At 36.4% G+C, this 16,161-nt stretch overlaps 2 protein-coding genes across 6 annotated transcripts in view; both read right to left on the reverse strand.

Annotated features, from left to right (window-relative positions):
- LOC108689680 (mutS protein homolog 5-like) overlaps positions 1 to 5,255 on the reverse strand; it is a 5,954-nt gene extending 699 nt beyond the window's left edge. Inside the window, 9 exon segments of the mRNA XM_018196555.1 lie at positions 5 to 91; positions 206 to 418; positions 1,124 to 1,487; positions 2,205 to 2,343; positions 2,459 to 2,695; positions 3,234 to 3,435; positions 3,537 to 3,741; positions 3,796 to 3,981; positions 4,685 to 5,255. Of these exon segments, the coding sequence (XP_018052044.1) occupies positions 5 to 91; positions 206 to 418; positions 1,124 to 1,487; positions 2,205 to 2,343; positions 2,459 to 2,695; positions 3,234 to 3,435; positions 3,537 to 3,741; positions 3,796 to 3,981; positions 4,685 to 5,199 (2,148 nt within the window). The 5' untranslated portion in view covers positions 5,200 to 5,255.
- Positions 5,256 to 7,395: 2,140 nt separating this feature from the next.
- LOC108689679 overlaps positions 7,396 to 16,161 on the reverse strand; it is an 89,923-nt gene continuing 81,157 nt past the window's right edge. For 2 of the 5 annotated variants that reach the window (XM_018196552.1, XM_018196551.1), the window contains 8 exons: positions 14,676 to 15,052; positions 12,494 to 13,747; positions 12,113 to 12,281; positions 11,842 to 12,000; positions 10,446 to 11,710; positions 9,796 to 10,194; positions 9,118 to 9,246; positions 7,396 to 7,666 (listed from right to left, as the gene is read on the reverse strand). In XM_018196552.1, coding sequence (XP_018052041.1) covers positions 7,480 to 7,666; positions 9,118 to 9,246; positions 9,796 to 10,194; positions 10,446 to 11,710; positions 11,842 to 12,000; positions 12,113 to 12,281; positions 12,494 to 13,747; positions 14,676 to 15,052 — 3,939 coding nt within the window. In that variant the 3' untranslated portion in view covers positions 7,396 to 7,479. Of the gene's footprint in view, positions 7,667 to 8,321; positions 8,470 to 9,117; positions 9,247 to 9,795; positions 10,195 to 10,445; positions 11,711 to 11,841; positions 12,001 to 12,112; positions 12,282 to 12,493; positions 13,748 to 14,675; positions 15,053 to 16,161 lie in introns of all 5 variants that reach the window. The other 3 variants (XR_001931841.1, XM_018196553.1, XM_018196554.1) reach the window with 3 other exon arrangements.

The raw sequence follows: 16,161 nt of genomic DNA on the forward strand, positions 1-16,161 counted from the left end.
CAGCATGTGCGAAGCTGCGTGCTACGTGTCCATGAGTTAAACTATAAAGGTACGCCACAGAGCCGTCCTCGTTTGTAACAAATTCAAAAGTCTGTAAGTATATAGTCAATCATGAAATAGATAAAAAATTAAAAAATAATGGCAATTTAAGGAAATCAGCGTCGCGTGTGAGTATCACTGAAAATTATCCATTCTTATATCTTACTTGTTGTTCGATTATTGGGCTTTGCGGTAACGTGTTCATCACCCGATGCATGTGCGTGGCCACGAAAATGTGCGGACAGTCGGCCGCTCGCTCGACGAAATTGTTCAATACAGCCGCGAGCAGTGACAAGCCACTCACTTCGGATGTTCCGTTTCCAAATTCGTCTAAAATGACGATGGAGTTTGGTGTAGATGCATAAAGAGCGGAATTAATCTAAAAGATGAGAACAATTAAGTCTCCGAAAAGATTCATTAATTTAGCAATTAATTAATGTATATCGCACAAGATGTTTTTTGTGAGGCTCAATTTATAAATGCAGACGAAATCAACTCTAAATTATAATATTTCGCTGATTGAGAATATTCGGATAAATAATCATCGATTCTAATTTTTATCACGATTTTGAGAAGCTTTGTGTCTCTTGAAGAGATTATATTTATAAAAATTAAATTAATATAGAAATAAAAAAAAGGCTTAATAAATTAAAATTCAAACAATAAAATTAATAAAGGACTACAAAGCAAGTTAGATTTTAATACTAGTTGAATAATAAACATTAAGAGTCATACTAAAGTAGAGTAGGTACAAAAAGGAATATCATTCTTAAAGAGCGGACCAGTGCTTTGAAGCATTTGATTGATCAATCAGAAGAAAGAATTTTACTAACAGACCAATCAAGAATGCTTCAAAGCATTTGTATCATTAAGTGGAGCCTAAATGATGGAAGTGTTACTAAGAACATGAAATAAAAGAGATGATAAACATTTCGTTCTGCGTCGGACCATCTTATCGTATAAGTAAAAATAAAAAACACATGTATATAATTATGGTAATATATTGCTAGTAGATAACGCCTTACATATTCATTTCAATTAAAATTGGTTTTTGTATGTACACATGTTTATCTGTTTAGTTTACCTGCCGCATATCTTGCAGAAACATGCTCGTATTTAGAGCAATGCTGTCTACAGACGTCATCTGAGTCAGGATATGAGTCACTATTCCTATAGTGGCTGATTTTGCCGGCACGAAGCAGCCAATGTGAGCCATGAACACGATCAGCGCGACTTGTTTGAGATAAGTGCTCTTGCCAGAGGCATTCGGGCCGGTTAAGATTTTCACGAGGCTCTTCTCGTCTCCAGAATAAGTGTCATTCGGAACAAACGTTGTTAGAAACTCCTGCAAGGGATGTCGGCCTTGCTCTATCGCTATGATCTGTCGGTCCACCATGTTCGGTTTCACGTAATTGTATTCTCGCGCAACCACGTAAAATGCCAGCAATCTGTAACGATCGGCACAACGCGAGAAGTTTTATAAAAGAGTATATAGGTCGAAGCACAAACTTTTGCATAATTGACCAATCAGAGTTCTTTATTTTCATTCTCACATTAGAAAATGAAAAATTCTTCTAAAGAGTTCAGAGCTTTTTTTTTGTTTTAATATTAATTCTTTTTATAACAGGAAAAATCTTATTCTTGGTCAAAACGAAAATAGTTTCTTAATAATATTTATTTATAGATATTATAGATTTGCAAATACATTTTTCAGTTCTATAAACTGCGCGCTGGTTTAGTTTGTGATTGGACTTGAAACGCAATCATAAACGAAAAATAGAACTAACATTACATTGATTATCGAATACTAATATGCAAAACACTGCAAAGGGACTTATTGCAAAAAATATTATCTCAGTCAGGGAATCTGGAACTCTTGATTTTCTAAAATGCACTTACCAATTCGACTACCAAGATACGTGGAAATATTTATCAATAATCATTTGACTGAGAAAATAGGATTCTTTCTCTTATTTGATTTATTCTATATATCTGTCTGATTTTCACTTATAACTGTTTAATTCTATTAATTATAATTGTTTTATCTTTTCTTTTATTTAATTAATTATCTAATTAATTATTTTTTTTATTTTTTATTATCACCGACGTCAGTTCGCACATTTTCTTTATAGAATTCATATCTAATTCATATCTAATTAACTCACGTGTCTAATTCGGCGCACAATTGAATCGCGTTGAAGATCGACGCAGCGTGCTTATTTATATACTTTACAAGCTTCAACATAATATAACTTTCCCGCTTATTTATTCTTAGTAGTATATCTCCTATAGTTTCATCCAATTCTAAAAAACCAATTTCAATTTCAAACGGACGCAAAAAAAATTATGTATTTAAATGCACATTGTGCTGCATATAGTTTAAAGTTGTAAAAATAAGAAAATTAGAAAATAATGAAACCTTTGGCGGTGGGACTCTTATAATAACGTATGTTGTTGCTGATGAATTTGAACTCTAGGTTTTCCATGTCCACATTGTCGGCCGGTGAAGGGCTCCATCCAGTTACCGCTAAGAGATATCCGATATTCGGTATGTACACCATTTTGCAGGTTATTACCGAGGCCGGAAGATACTCTTTCATGTCTTTCTCTACCATCTGTGTCAGAGTCTCGGGCAAAGTGCTTCTTACGTGGTGTACTGTATTCGATGGCAATAATCAGAATAATGTAATACGCAATGAAAACAATCGGCAATAATATTCACCATGCAATGATAATGTAATTTTCGAAAGTTATATTATTATTCGTGTAGCACAGAAGTTTACAGCAATATTATTACAATATTGCTAGAATAATCTGTGCTGTATGGGTAACTCTGTTATTTTGTTTGGGTTTATTTTTCGGCTTAAAAAGTAGAGTATTTTCTTATTAATTTTATTAAAAAATTTTTTTCGATATTTTTTATGACTTATACCTGCTTTTTTAAGGTAGATTAACTTATTTCAATTTAACTTAATCTAATTCTTAAAATTAAGATAAATTAGGATAAATAGTAAGTTGAAATTAAAGTCAATCTGTATTGATGGAAAAAGAAAATTAGTTTGTTAATGTAAGATTTTGTTTTCTGTAAAAATTTATTTTTTATTTTTTAGATCATATAATAATTAAATTATGTGATCATCTGATAAATATGAACAAAATAGCAGGGTTCAGTAAAAAGTTCAAGATCAGCTTACGATTGTCTAAATGCGAATCCACATTTGCACGTACGATAAAATCATGTTCGGATCTTTTTACACCAAAATCCACTATGTACTCAATGAAATACTTGATATAACGTACTTCATTCGTGATATTGCTGACGATTTTGTGGAACAGCCTTACTTTCTTACAGTGTTTCTCGCATACATCGGCGATGTAAATTATAGAAGAAACCGTCTGCGACATAAAATACAAAATAGAATGTAGAACATGTGAGCGTAATAGGTAGGCAAGTAAATTATTGAGCTGCCTGATTAAAACTGGAAAACGTAATATACCTTATGCAATCGTCGCCAATCAGAAACTTTAGCTTGCTGCGCTAAATATCGATCCAGAATGACGTTAGTCAAGCGGTAAACATGTTTTAAACACGACGTTAGATTTTCCACGATACTATGGTTATCCGGATTCAAACAGAATTCGATGACTTCGAATCTTTCGTTAAGAATCTCGATATTTCGAGTGGGATGTCGCAACGTTTTCCTATAAAAGAGTCTCTGAGTAAAATACAATAACGTCACAAGTTATATAAAAGACGAGAGGATAACATGCCATAAAAATTGCGCTCCAGGTCGCGATTGGCAACGATTCAGAAGGATGAATAAGCTGCCACTTTGCTTCTTCGCTGCTGCATCGCCACACTTGAAAAGACTCGGGTGATGTCTGGCATGCACGATATTCAGCGCCTCGTAAGTGTCATCATCTATCATGACGATGTCACGTCTACGAAATCCCGTGTGTAACAAAGAAACAACTATGCGTGAATAAAACGCAATTTGTTAGAAGCATCCATCTATTATAAAGCTAGAAAGTCTTTCGGAACGGCCTATAAATATTGTAAACTGTTACAATAAATTCGGAGAAAAGTATGATCACGATTAATCTTACATTACTCACTAGATAGCAAGTTAAGAAACTATTTGCTGTCATTTCACATTTCTGACATTCCAATATTATATCTCAATTTTTATTGTTGTCTTTGATGATTTACAATTAAATTAAAAATTAATAACATTCTCTATATACATCTCTATCTTATAAAGATTGATAATATTTTATATATTTTTTAGATAAAGATAAAATTACAAAAAAAAAATTTATTATAAAAACAATTTCAATTATTATAAAAATAAAATAATAATAATAATTTAAAATTATTATATGAAATTATTATATGTATAGAAATAATTTGTGTTAAATATAATAATGTAAATAATAGTATACAGTTATCAAATTTGTAAAGTGAGGATATCTATACACTCCACGCGAGTAATAAAGAATTAATAAAAACATTCAAAAATTAATGTCTAATGAAGACTCGAGTCTTTCTTTCGTAAGACAACATTCTCCAAGGAATTATTAGCAAACTAAACTCCACAACTACCAGTGTATCGTGCCTAAAGTATTCAATCCTAGAGAAACTCACAACGTCACGCTAGACAGAGACACAAAGCCAGGCCTGCCGGAAGGATCTAATGCGATATTATTCCAATGCTGGTCGATGTAGATCAAGAGGAGACCCAGCGCGTGGATCATGACGATCGATTTGAAGTTCAACAGGCCCTGCAGAAAGATAAGCCTCTCGACGTTGTTGGCGTTCGCCGGCTCGGACCGGAGCTTGAGACATCGTACTCTGTGATAACATCTGTCGAAGCCGTGTTCCCTCTTCCGCATCACCCTCAGTGAGACCTGCGGCTCCGAGCTCAATCCCGACCTGTTCCGATCGCTCGACATTTCCGACATTACCAGGGCCTCGATTGCCGTGAGGAACTCGTCGGACGTGCCGGAGATCGTGATGACGTAGCGCGGCTGACATTGCTTGTACAGGGTTTTCGCGATGTTAAAGTGAACACCGTCGTCATAAGTATCATCCATCACGAACAATTCGGACGTGAGGATGTTGTAATACGCCGCGCCCAATTGATTGTTTGACCAGATCATCGACAAAATGATCTGCGAAGATGTAACTTATATTTATATAAGATTCACAAAATATGAATGCGAGCTGGATCTCTAAAATCTTAATTAATAATAATTAAATGCGCTAATAATGCAATTCGTATTAACGAGAATTTGTTTACTTCCGGCATGATTATGAGTTGTATTTTTTGTACAAAGAAAGCCAAGGAATATTAGTACTTGGAGAAAAAAGAATTGCGATCTTTTTAAAAAATTCCAAAATTAATTTGATACGAGCCTCATCCCTATCCGTAAAATTGTCGTTTTGCACGGTAGAGCCGTTAATGTTCTGCTGCTTTTGTGCCGCTACGCCTGATTGCGATGCTGGAATATTTATGTTGAGTTCTTCTTCATCGCTGCTACTTTCATTCAATATTGACTCAAAGTGTACTTGTCTGTAGTGAAATATACATTAATGAAATACAGTAACGATATTATTTATCATTGAATATAATCAATTATTGAAAAGCAATTCAGGAAGCAAAATTTTTTGCAACATAACTTTCCAGAGGAATATTACAGCAGATTGGCACAGACTATGTCTTTATTAACTCTTAATCGGGCAAAAAGCATTAGGTACATAATTGGACAGTTCAAGCCTCGGTAGAGTTCTATTATTTCTTAGATTAAAATAAAATGCAAATTTCAATATAGGAAATATTATAGTGAAATATTTGGCAAAGTTCATTGAATTAATAAAAAAATTAACACCACAAAACATTTGAAAATAAAAAATAAGAAAAGATTAAAATAATGTTCTAAGTTCTTGAGACCCGCTTTGCTCGATTATTCATCAACATAGTCAGCCATTATATAATAGAATCTGTCATTTCATTTAAATGATTACGAAATGACAGATTTATTCGGCTCCTGCAATCTGCCATCATATCTATTGATAGATTCATTCCGTATTCAATCGATTGTATTCTGTTATAACAGATTTTGTTTTTTTGTTGGCATTTTGCCAAGAAAATTTGTAACAAACGCAAAATTTAATTTCGAAAAATTTGGTTATTTAAATATTTACATAAAACAATGTAATTTTATCAAGAAATGAATGTAATAAGAATTTACATATTAGCTAAAGAGGAAGTCGATGGAGCAATGTTTCTCGGAAAACTTGACGAACTCATTTCTTATCTTCTCTTCAGTTTTTCAAGATGTGTGAACAAGTAGACACAGTAAAATAAATGATTGTCAATCGATCTGAAATCCACGCTTGTCGTGTCTTATTTGTCTAACTTCAAGATGATTTTAAATACGAGATCAAAGACCGCGAAAAAAAATGAAATTCAAACAAACGCCAAAAATTATACAGAAATTAAGAATTATAAATTCTCTTAATCAGACAAGAATTGAATTTTTTTTCTTTATATATTAATGTGAAAATTGTTTCGTTTGTAAAACTTCATTTAACTTAGCTGATTCACACACATAACTTCAATCTGTTGAAGAAATAGATTGAACGGGGTAAGGATAAAAGAAGAAATTCATTCCGTTAATAACAACATTATCTTTTGTTTGATTACATTACATGAGCAAATATTTGCAGTTACCTGCGGTTGTTACCTGTACATAATTACAAGATACTGCCCTAAACCTGTTGAGTAAATGTATACACCCGGTATTATTGGTATTTTTCCCCGCGACGTGTTTTTATAATTGCTTATAAAACGATACGTCGCGCATGAATAAGCTTATAATCTTTGATTCCATTTCTGTTTTTTGTTAATATACTTACGACAAAAATATAAATAGTAGATGAACGTACTGAGAGTCGTACGGAACACATTTGGTTAGGAGTTAGATCGTGTTACTTGTTACACATCATATAAAGATATTACTTGACATTAGTTTCACGTACACAGAATGCTGCGCGAAGAATGATCATCGCGTTTGCGCTATGTATGCTTGTAGAAAATAGGGAAAATTCTCGAAAAACATTCTCTATAAATCATATAAAAAAACTACTTCTTTGTAAAACGGTATAAAATCTTCGTTTAAAATTTCATAAAAATTCTTCAGCTTAATATTTAACGAACTGACGTACGCGAAATTGTTGCTCTTCTCTAAATGATCTTCGTTTTGATTCAGATATAATATAGATCAGATATAATATAGAAGAAGAATCCAAATCCAAATTAAATTTTTTAGATTCGACATTTCGCGTACGCCAGAAAATATATGAATAACATATGTCGAATTCTCTTTACACAGTTTTGTTAAGATCTACAGTATTCTTTAAAATCCGCAGTATGGCTTCTAACTTGGAATAGGCGGAGGCGGTTGGGGATTGAAAGAAATGGGTCGGTAGCTCTTCTCCCTCACAAAAGGTTGCACACCGTTCAATATGAAGCCATTCATAAGGCTTCGTTCTTGTTTGATTGGCTCCACCGGGGTCTCGTCCTCCGTGCTGATGGCTTCCTCACTGCGTGTTGGGCTAGTCGACCTGATTAATCGTTTCTTACTTTTTTTACGCTCTATTTCGACATCCCTTCGCCGTTTTTCCTACTTTGATATCAGCAGAGAACGTCACGACTCGTAACGAATTTCTCATTACAATAGCATGTAATATGAATTCAATATAAATGATAGTAATTTGTATATAAAAGTAATGTTATTGTATAAGCCATTTAAATAATCTGTTTTAAAAAATTTCAAAGATTTTACATAAATTTATAATATATTTCTGTATAACTACAAATTTATAATTTATTTAATAAATTTATAATCATAAATTTATAATAAATTTATAATCATTGATATAAAAGTCGTTATATATTTATAAAATTTTTATAGAATTTTTGGAGCCCTCCTTTTCAAAGGAAAACTACTTTCCATTCGTAGAAGTCAATATTTTACGATCGAGCACATGTGAGACGCCTCTGCTGTATTTGTCAACGCGCTGAACGCCAAGGCAAACATCTATTCTAGGCGAGTTGAGAATCTAGTAAAATATTAGCATAGTCTTTATACAGACGCAAGACTCGGAGAACGTTGGCTGGCGTTCAACGCGTCGGAAGATAAACCAAGACGCAATATAGCGGAGCGACGATCTTTTTTTCAAATGTACGTAACGCGTTCGACAATTGTGATGCGTTTACCCATTCTCGCATGATGCTTGCCACCTATGTGCCATCCTCGCCCAATACGTAGTTAGAAGCGCGATCATATTTGCTTGGCTTGGTTTAATGAAGCGTTGTTAGATGACTAGAGGTGTTAAGACTACTTACTTTACGCCCACCTTAAAACCTGCGCACGATAAAAAATCAGAAAGCCAAAAATTAATAGTCGCACGATATGCGCGAGTTCTTACCTACGGGTGCGATTAGTAGATTTCATTAATACTGTATGTTTAGCAAACATTAATACTCATATATTCATTAACTTGCAACGGAAGTGCAAGCCAAGCTGCCACATCGAATAATGACTATATTATCGGGATAATTGAGCTATAAGTTTTATCCATACTGGAACGAGCAGCAAAAAAATATTGTAAGAATTTATAAAAAATATTTAAGAATAACTTCAAAAAATTATAAATACATCGCTAGATTTATAAAAAAAACAACAAAAAATTAAGTCTTTAATGTAAATTTATAAAATGAATAAAATCATTTTAATTTTTGCTTTAAAATAGAACAATTCTGGAAATAATTATAAAGAAAATTATTATCTGTTATATTTTACCTTTTTTGGTTTGAAAAAGAATTATATATTGTTCGCGCTCACTTCAGCATACGGGATGTATAAAAAATTAGACGTCATTCAAAGCTAGAAAAACCTCCTGTTGACAGGCATTTCGCGTCGACATCGCTATTATTTCGGGAAACATTCTCAGGGGCGGGAAAATCGTTATCTCAAGCAGAAGTCGAGGGGACCAGATTGTATCGAACGTACCTAGACCGTATGGGTTTGCTCTTGCTGACGGCTTGCCTGGAATGCGGTCTCGTATTCGGTTGCGATAGCTCACTGTCGCTGCTCGCTAAGGAAGATCTCGCTGCCACAGCCCCATGAGCAAAATCTTTCCTGTTGGGTAATGCGTTAGAAGATTATTCACCATTAGCGGTTAGTCGTCTCGCAATCGCGAGCTGTTGTATGCGAGCCTAACATGGCCGCGAGCACATGAGTGAAAGTGAATTCAAAGACTCTTCGGAATGACAGACACTTTGTATATGTGTATTGCATGGTGGAGGAGACCTTTACCCTCCTTAATCCTTTTGCGTAGCCTACGTATGAAAACATCGCGTTCACTTCTCACTTTCTTCTTCTCTCTATCGAACATTTTGAATAATAAATATAAAGAATAAAACATTTTATCGAATTATTTGAATTTTCTTAAAACCAATTTTAAATAACATGTTTCCCTACTTTTTTATTAACTCAGTTTAAATAAAAATATTTTAGATCGCAAAAATTTCGATTGCAAAAAATTATTGTGCACATCTCAAATATAAATGTATATCATAAAAAAATATAGAATTATAGAAATTCAATTTTTAATTTTTGAATTTATAAAGAATTCTATATATTCTATTCTCAGTATAATTTAAATTATACTTTCGCTATTACATTTACCTGTAATTGTCGGATCTAGGTGTGGAACTGACATTCGCCGTTTTAGAAACGTTTGCGTGCGCGTCTACAAAGACGGGCGAGCTCTTGGGAATGTCACATACCACTTTAGGATGTACCGTGGTCTGCTTATATTCCAGATGCGACGACGAGTCGGTGGGCGCCCAATCGTAATACTTTGGTCGATAATCTTTGTACTCCCTCGGTTGCTGTTGCTGCTGTTGCTGTCTCGAATCCACGCTGGACGCTCTTTTACGCAAATACTCATCGCTGCTGACGCTACTCTTTCGTATAGTCGTCAATTTTGCCGGTGGAACTGACGTGGGTGACGACGCGGATGACGATGGCGCGCCGTCCGGGTCCGCACGAGATAATTGAGAACTGTCCCACACAGTAGGTAAACTATTGTAATTGAAATAGATTGTTAATAATAAATATTCCGCAAAATAATTCTAATAATTAAACAACGTCTGTCTGCATCTTAAAAAGCTCTTTAAATGACATTAAATTCTCATAAAAAACCTACTTCTTTTTCATATTTAATAAGCTTAGATAATATCTTAAACATTTTATCTATAGCTAAACACGAAACTTGATCGAAAAATTCAATGTATCTGAGAGTTCTAATTTCAAGTATAAATTTAAAAGCTTACCTCAAATTTTCATCCATGCTGTATAAGCGAAGTTGTTGCCTGATATTTGCCTTTTCTCTCGCTCGTTTTCGTTGAAATTCCTCCTCTACCTTACGCATCGCCTCCAGCTCGCCTTTCCTCTGTCTTTCCTTGGCTTCCGCCTCTCGCGATAACTTCTCCGCCAATCTGCGCCTTTCAATCTGCCGCACAGTACTTTGGAATGTGAATCTACGGCCTTTCGAGTTACTCTTTAATGGTGTCTTGATTTCTGGAGCAATCTCCTTATCATCCTGCAAATTCTGCTGGCCACCAATGGGCGAAATACTTCGTTGTTTCATCTCGGAAATGTTCTCACACGATTTGGAAAATCTATTCACTTTTTCGTTCGCAAAAGGCTTTTCTTTTAGCATGACTGATTCTTTGGGATGCTTGTTCGTTTTCTCTACATCCTTGCTCGATTTCCTGAATTCATCCACGCCGTTTTTGCGATACTTTGATCCGGAGCTGTTACCAGAATTCTTCTCGCTTTCCGCTGCCATATTGCTCCTGTAGCTCAAACTCCTTTGCGTCTGATAATGAGTGTCATTGGACTCGGGCAGGTACATTACATGACCACCGGAAGCTAAATACGAAAACGAGGGCGGTTTCATGATCACGGGAAAGTCGCCGCGATCCTCTAAGTCTTCCACTAATACTTCGTCATCATCCTCGTCGTCAAAGCTAGGCTTCCAGCCGGATGGCGAGGATCGTGTCAGATCTGTGATCTGAGTGTGCTGCAACGACGTCGGGGCACTTGTTGACAGCAGCCAGTTGTCGTCGAGGACATCGCGAGTACGTTTCCTCTCTAAGTCCAGCGGCCCGAGTCCGAGGGCGCCCGACACTGATCTCTTCAGTTTCTGCAGCGAATTGAAAGTCGAGCCCTCCTTCTTCAAATCTGGGTTATACAAATACATACGATTGTCGTCGCGCGGCAATGATAACGAGAATACATGCGCCCTGGGCGGGAATTTCACTGGGGTTGGCATCGGTGGCGGTGAATCTACCCCAGCGTCACTGCTAGACTCTTCGCCTAAGTCCTGCTGCGGAGTCCATGTCGGTCTCATCGCCGGCGTCTTCAATCGATTGTTGTTGGTGTTGGTGCTGACGTCCAACGAGTCGTCATTGACTGCACCAGCGTCTCCGGATATTCCGGAATCGCCTGATTTATCGTGCGAGCTTCGCGGACCAAGCGCAATCAGCGGCGGAGGCGGCCTCGACAAACGTTCGATACGCTCTTCGAACATCACCTAACATCAAACAATCTAATAGTTTAATCCAGAAGCGATTTAAATATTTTACATCTCTTCAATTTTATTCGTAGTTCTTGCTAACTATTTACTACTAATTGTCAAGATATTCTAATTCTTTGCGCATTTACCGGAATTTCCTCGCTCGCTGTGCTCATGGTTGGGCCAGGTGCTTCCAAAGCCGACAGTAATCTCCATGCTGCTGATGGTGAAAATCGCGGAATCTCTAGTTGTTTCTTAGGTAACGTAGGTCGCAATTTTAATGAAATGTCTTCGGTTCCACTTTTCCCCTAAAAATTGCAATTAAAAATCTTCAAATTTTTTTGTTTTTTTAAACCAAATAACGATCTTGTAATTTTATTTATAGAACATTTATAGTAATAAGAGAAACATGTTACTCACATCGTCCGTGTAATCATGACATTCGATTGATCCATTGATCTCTCTGGACTGTAACCTAGATTGGATTTGCTCCATGTGTTGATCCACGCAATTTCGGGACTCATTTGACAACGCTTCATCCATGCCAAAGTAAAAGTTCTTCGGTGCGGACTTCTCCGGCAATGGCAATCTAGAGAAATAGTCAAAAACATATCATATTTGCGTAATGATTACGAATGAAATTAGTCGCTTGTTCGTCGTCACTGGAAAACTAATTGCGTATATACACGCATCCGCGCACACGAGATAAGGAAAATAACTACCGGAATCGTTCAATGCATGCATATACATATGTGACGCGTGTGAGAGATAAATTGATCCGGGATGTAAGAGCAAACTTACACGTGCCAATTTTTCTCGCGGACGACTTCCTTGACTTCTGGTTTTCTCGCGAGCTTCTCTTTGGATTTTGCATCTTTCTTCTCCGCTGTTGCGGGAACAGGTTCGCAGGACCATCTCTTCTCATCCGATGCGCCATCAGTATTCCTAACGTCGCTCTTCCGCCGTCTACGATCGGGATCTCTCTCCTTCTCTCTCTCTTTGGCCTCGCTTGTTCGTTCAGGCGTGCTTTCCCTTCCGGAGCCCTGTCCACGAGGATCTGTAATCCTGATATAAGATCTGACCGGACTCTCCGATCTAGTTCTACCCAAGTCTGTTGTATTTTCATACTTCCGGCTCTTGGCGACACTCTTGGCTCGTTGATAATCTTCAAGAAGTTCTCTTCGGTGCTTTTCCGATGAGAACCTCTCTCCGGAGGAATGCCCCACGGCGTCCAAGCGATCTTTCAGACCTTTCCGAAGAGGTTCTTTCGAGTGCATCGCAGAGGGTTCATCGAATATCGCCGATTTCTCGACGAGTCGTCTCTTTCCGCCTGATACACCCTCCGCTTGCCTCTCCTCTAAGTAGTCCTTAGTCCTTCCGGGATCGCGGGCATTCTCTTTGCGCTCGTCATATATGCGCTCATTATGTTTATTTTCGGATCGATTACAACGATCGTTCAGTCGCCTCTCCTCGATCCTGTCTTCGATCATACGTTCCTCAAGGCAACTCTCCTCGTTCCTCGCTGATCGTTTTTCCGGCCTTTTCACTTCCTCAATCTTGGATTCTTTCGTGCACCGATCGGTATCGCTATTACGCTCCAAGTTCATCGACTCCACGGAGGACCTGCCGCCGCAGTTGAGCTTGTTGCGCACCTTCCTAGCCACCTGCATCAACTCTGCTTGGAACTCCGGACTACTCATACTCCTCTGCAGCGTATTCTTGCCGTCAAAGATACGCGAACGCCTATGTTCGTCTCGACACCAACGATCCTGATGGAGATAATTACTCTGATCGCGCCAGACGAGTCTATTCTCTTTATTGGCAACGCGGCCATCTTCACCTCGCCACCGTCGCTCGTTGTCTAATCCGCTGCCACCGTTTTCACAGCGTTCCGTGACAACATGAGTTTGCGACGACGAGGAAGAAGATAACCAATTGACCTGCGCTCTCTTCGTCTCTGCTCGCGTCTTGAAGAGGCGCGACCGCCTCGGCGGCGGTTGGATCTCTTCTTCACCGCGACAACCATTCGATCGAATCTGGCCGGATTCATTGCACCTAAGAATAACATTCCTATATCGAGACATGGATATTTTATTGACATCAAAATGTATAAAATGAAAACTTTCTGTTTCTGTTAATATAATTTATATATATAGAAAGAATGATTTTGCTGAAGTATCTATAATAAGCTAAAATTTAGCTTAACGTAGATCTGAAAATTATTTTATTATTTTATTTATTATCATTTTATTTATTATCATTTGATCTAAATGTGCTCTCTCTCTGCCTTGATTTATTTGTTATATATATGAAGAAAAACATTCCTATTATTCCATTATATTTTTCTAGACATTATATTAATTTATTTTTTTTCTTATTGTAGCATATTTATATTGATCATTATGTAATCTTTATATAATTTTTAATGACTACTGAAGAGCTCTGTGTAACTCAATTTGAAATGTGTGAATTTAATTATTAAATGTGAATTTCTACGTTTTTAAATAAATATTATATTAACATCTCATATCATTTTAATTTGTTTTATTTTATTATTTTTTGGACACTATTGTAAGCTTCAGTTATTAACTTTATTTGAAAATAAATTTACTGCACTATAAAATAATTATGTAAGACTCCCAAAATGATTTCTAGAATGTCGAAATTTTATGCATTGTTCTCATCATGCTTGAGTTTCCTACATAATTATTTTGATGATCCAATTATTTTCAAATTTGTATCTATCTAAATTTTTAGATATTTTAGCAAAATTGTTTTTTTCATGTAATCGATAAAAAAAGATTAACGTTAGCAATTTTTATCGATGTCATATGTTTAGTAAATAATTATTAGTCTTTTAAGAGAAAAAAATGTCTACAGAGTTGTTATGGAACCTTTGGAATTGCAAGCTTGTGAATTAAATAATGATAACTGAGAGAACAAAAACGGGTTATTCGTTGCAAGGCATTCATAATATTCTTACCTATAAGAATCTGGAGACGATCCGTCAATGACGCCGTTCGTCGGCGGTGCCGGTGCCTTGTATTTCTTCTTGCCCTTATACCGGCTCTCTCGTTCTCTACACTCTCGCTCGGGATAATGCCCGCTTCCGCAATGTCGGTGCTCCATCGCGTGCTGATGTTGCTGCTGCTGTTGCTTCCCGTTGCAGCGTGCAGCCTCTCGCGCCATCGGCGAGTACCGCAGATCGGGCTCGCTGCCGAATCTTTTGAGCTCTTGCATCTCGTTCTCCATACAACATCTCGATCCATTCCCGTAATAGCAGCAATGGTGTTCGATCTTACGGCTGCGTGACGCGCCGATGTTCGATGCTGAAGTGCTGCGGCTGCGAAATATTCCCTGCTGGAAGACGAGAAGGCAGGATTTTAAGAATATATGTAAGGATATATTTTAAGGATATATGTCAAAATGCAAAGCATTACCAAAAATATAACAATTTCATAGATTGTTCTGTTATAACATCTAAGTAACGTCTGTGCAAATTTGAGCACAATTTTCTTATGGTTTAAAAGTTATTTAATTTTTTGTTAATCCTTGTATAAAATTGCGTTATACAGTATTCATTTGCAGATTTATAATGAGGACGTAGTATTACGAATTAAATCAATTTTTTTATATAGGTATATTCTAATAAAACTTTAATAAACTTTAATTCGTGCAAACATTCATTAATTTTTAAAAATTATTTACACAAAACTGGAGGAAATATGATAATTATGCGCTTTATGTCATTAAAAGTCAAATAATTTGTTTTATGCAATTTTAAGGCGTATTTAAAATTTAAAATAAATTTACTGCAAAAATTTTTTTACTAGTTGGCTGATATATTTTTAGATATATTTTTTGATATATAGGATATCCTTAAATCCTGAATTGAATTTCTGATTTACTTTGCATTGTTTAACTATATTTATGACGATCTAGATTTCAATCGCTTTGAATGCGCGAAATGAATAAAATATAATATTTATGTCTGCCTCTCATAATAAAAGTTCTCATTAGCGATTATATGCATAATGAGTTAAGAGAATATTTTTATCTCTTAAGTATAATATTACATAAAGGTAGAACGGTAAAGTATAATACTTATTCTTAAAATACTGTTGATTTACGTACGTGACTTCATTTTGATGCGCGTAATAAGCGTTATAGAGAATGGAGGCACCGTGACAAAGCGGGGAGGATGAGAAACCGTCGTTTCTGTGCGATCGTCGGCACAAAGCGTTCGATGAAGGCCGTGTGATACATTTCGCGAATTCGCGGTAAAAAGGTGCTCTATAGAATAATCTTAACCGGGTTACGACACATGGCGCTCGGCCAAAAGACGAATTCACGGATGCGCATTACTTCGCATGAGAATTCTAGACGATGGAAATGCCAGTCCTCCTTCTGTCTGCGGAGACAGAAGGAGGACTGGCTAGGCACGAAATCAGAAGATTAAATTGAGGTGA

This window comes from Atta colombica, unplaced genomic scaffold (genome assembly GCF_001594045.1).
Source record: "Atta colombica isolate Treedump-2 unplaced genomic scaffold, Acol1.0 scaffold274, whole genome shotgun sequence".
In the NCBI taxonomy this organism is placed as follows: Eukaryota; Metazoa; Arthropoda; class Insecta; order Hymenoptera; family Formicidae; genus Atta; species Atta colombica.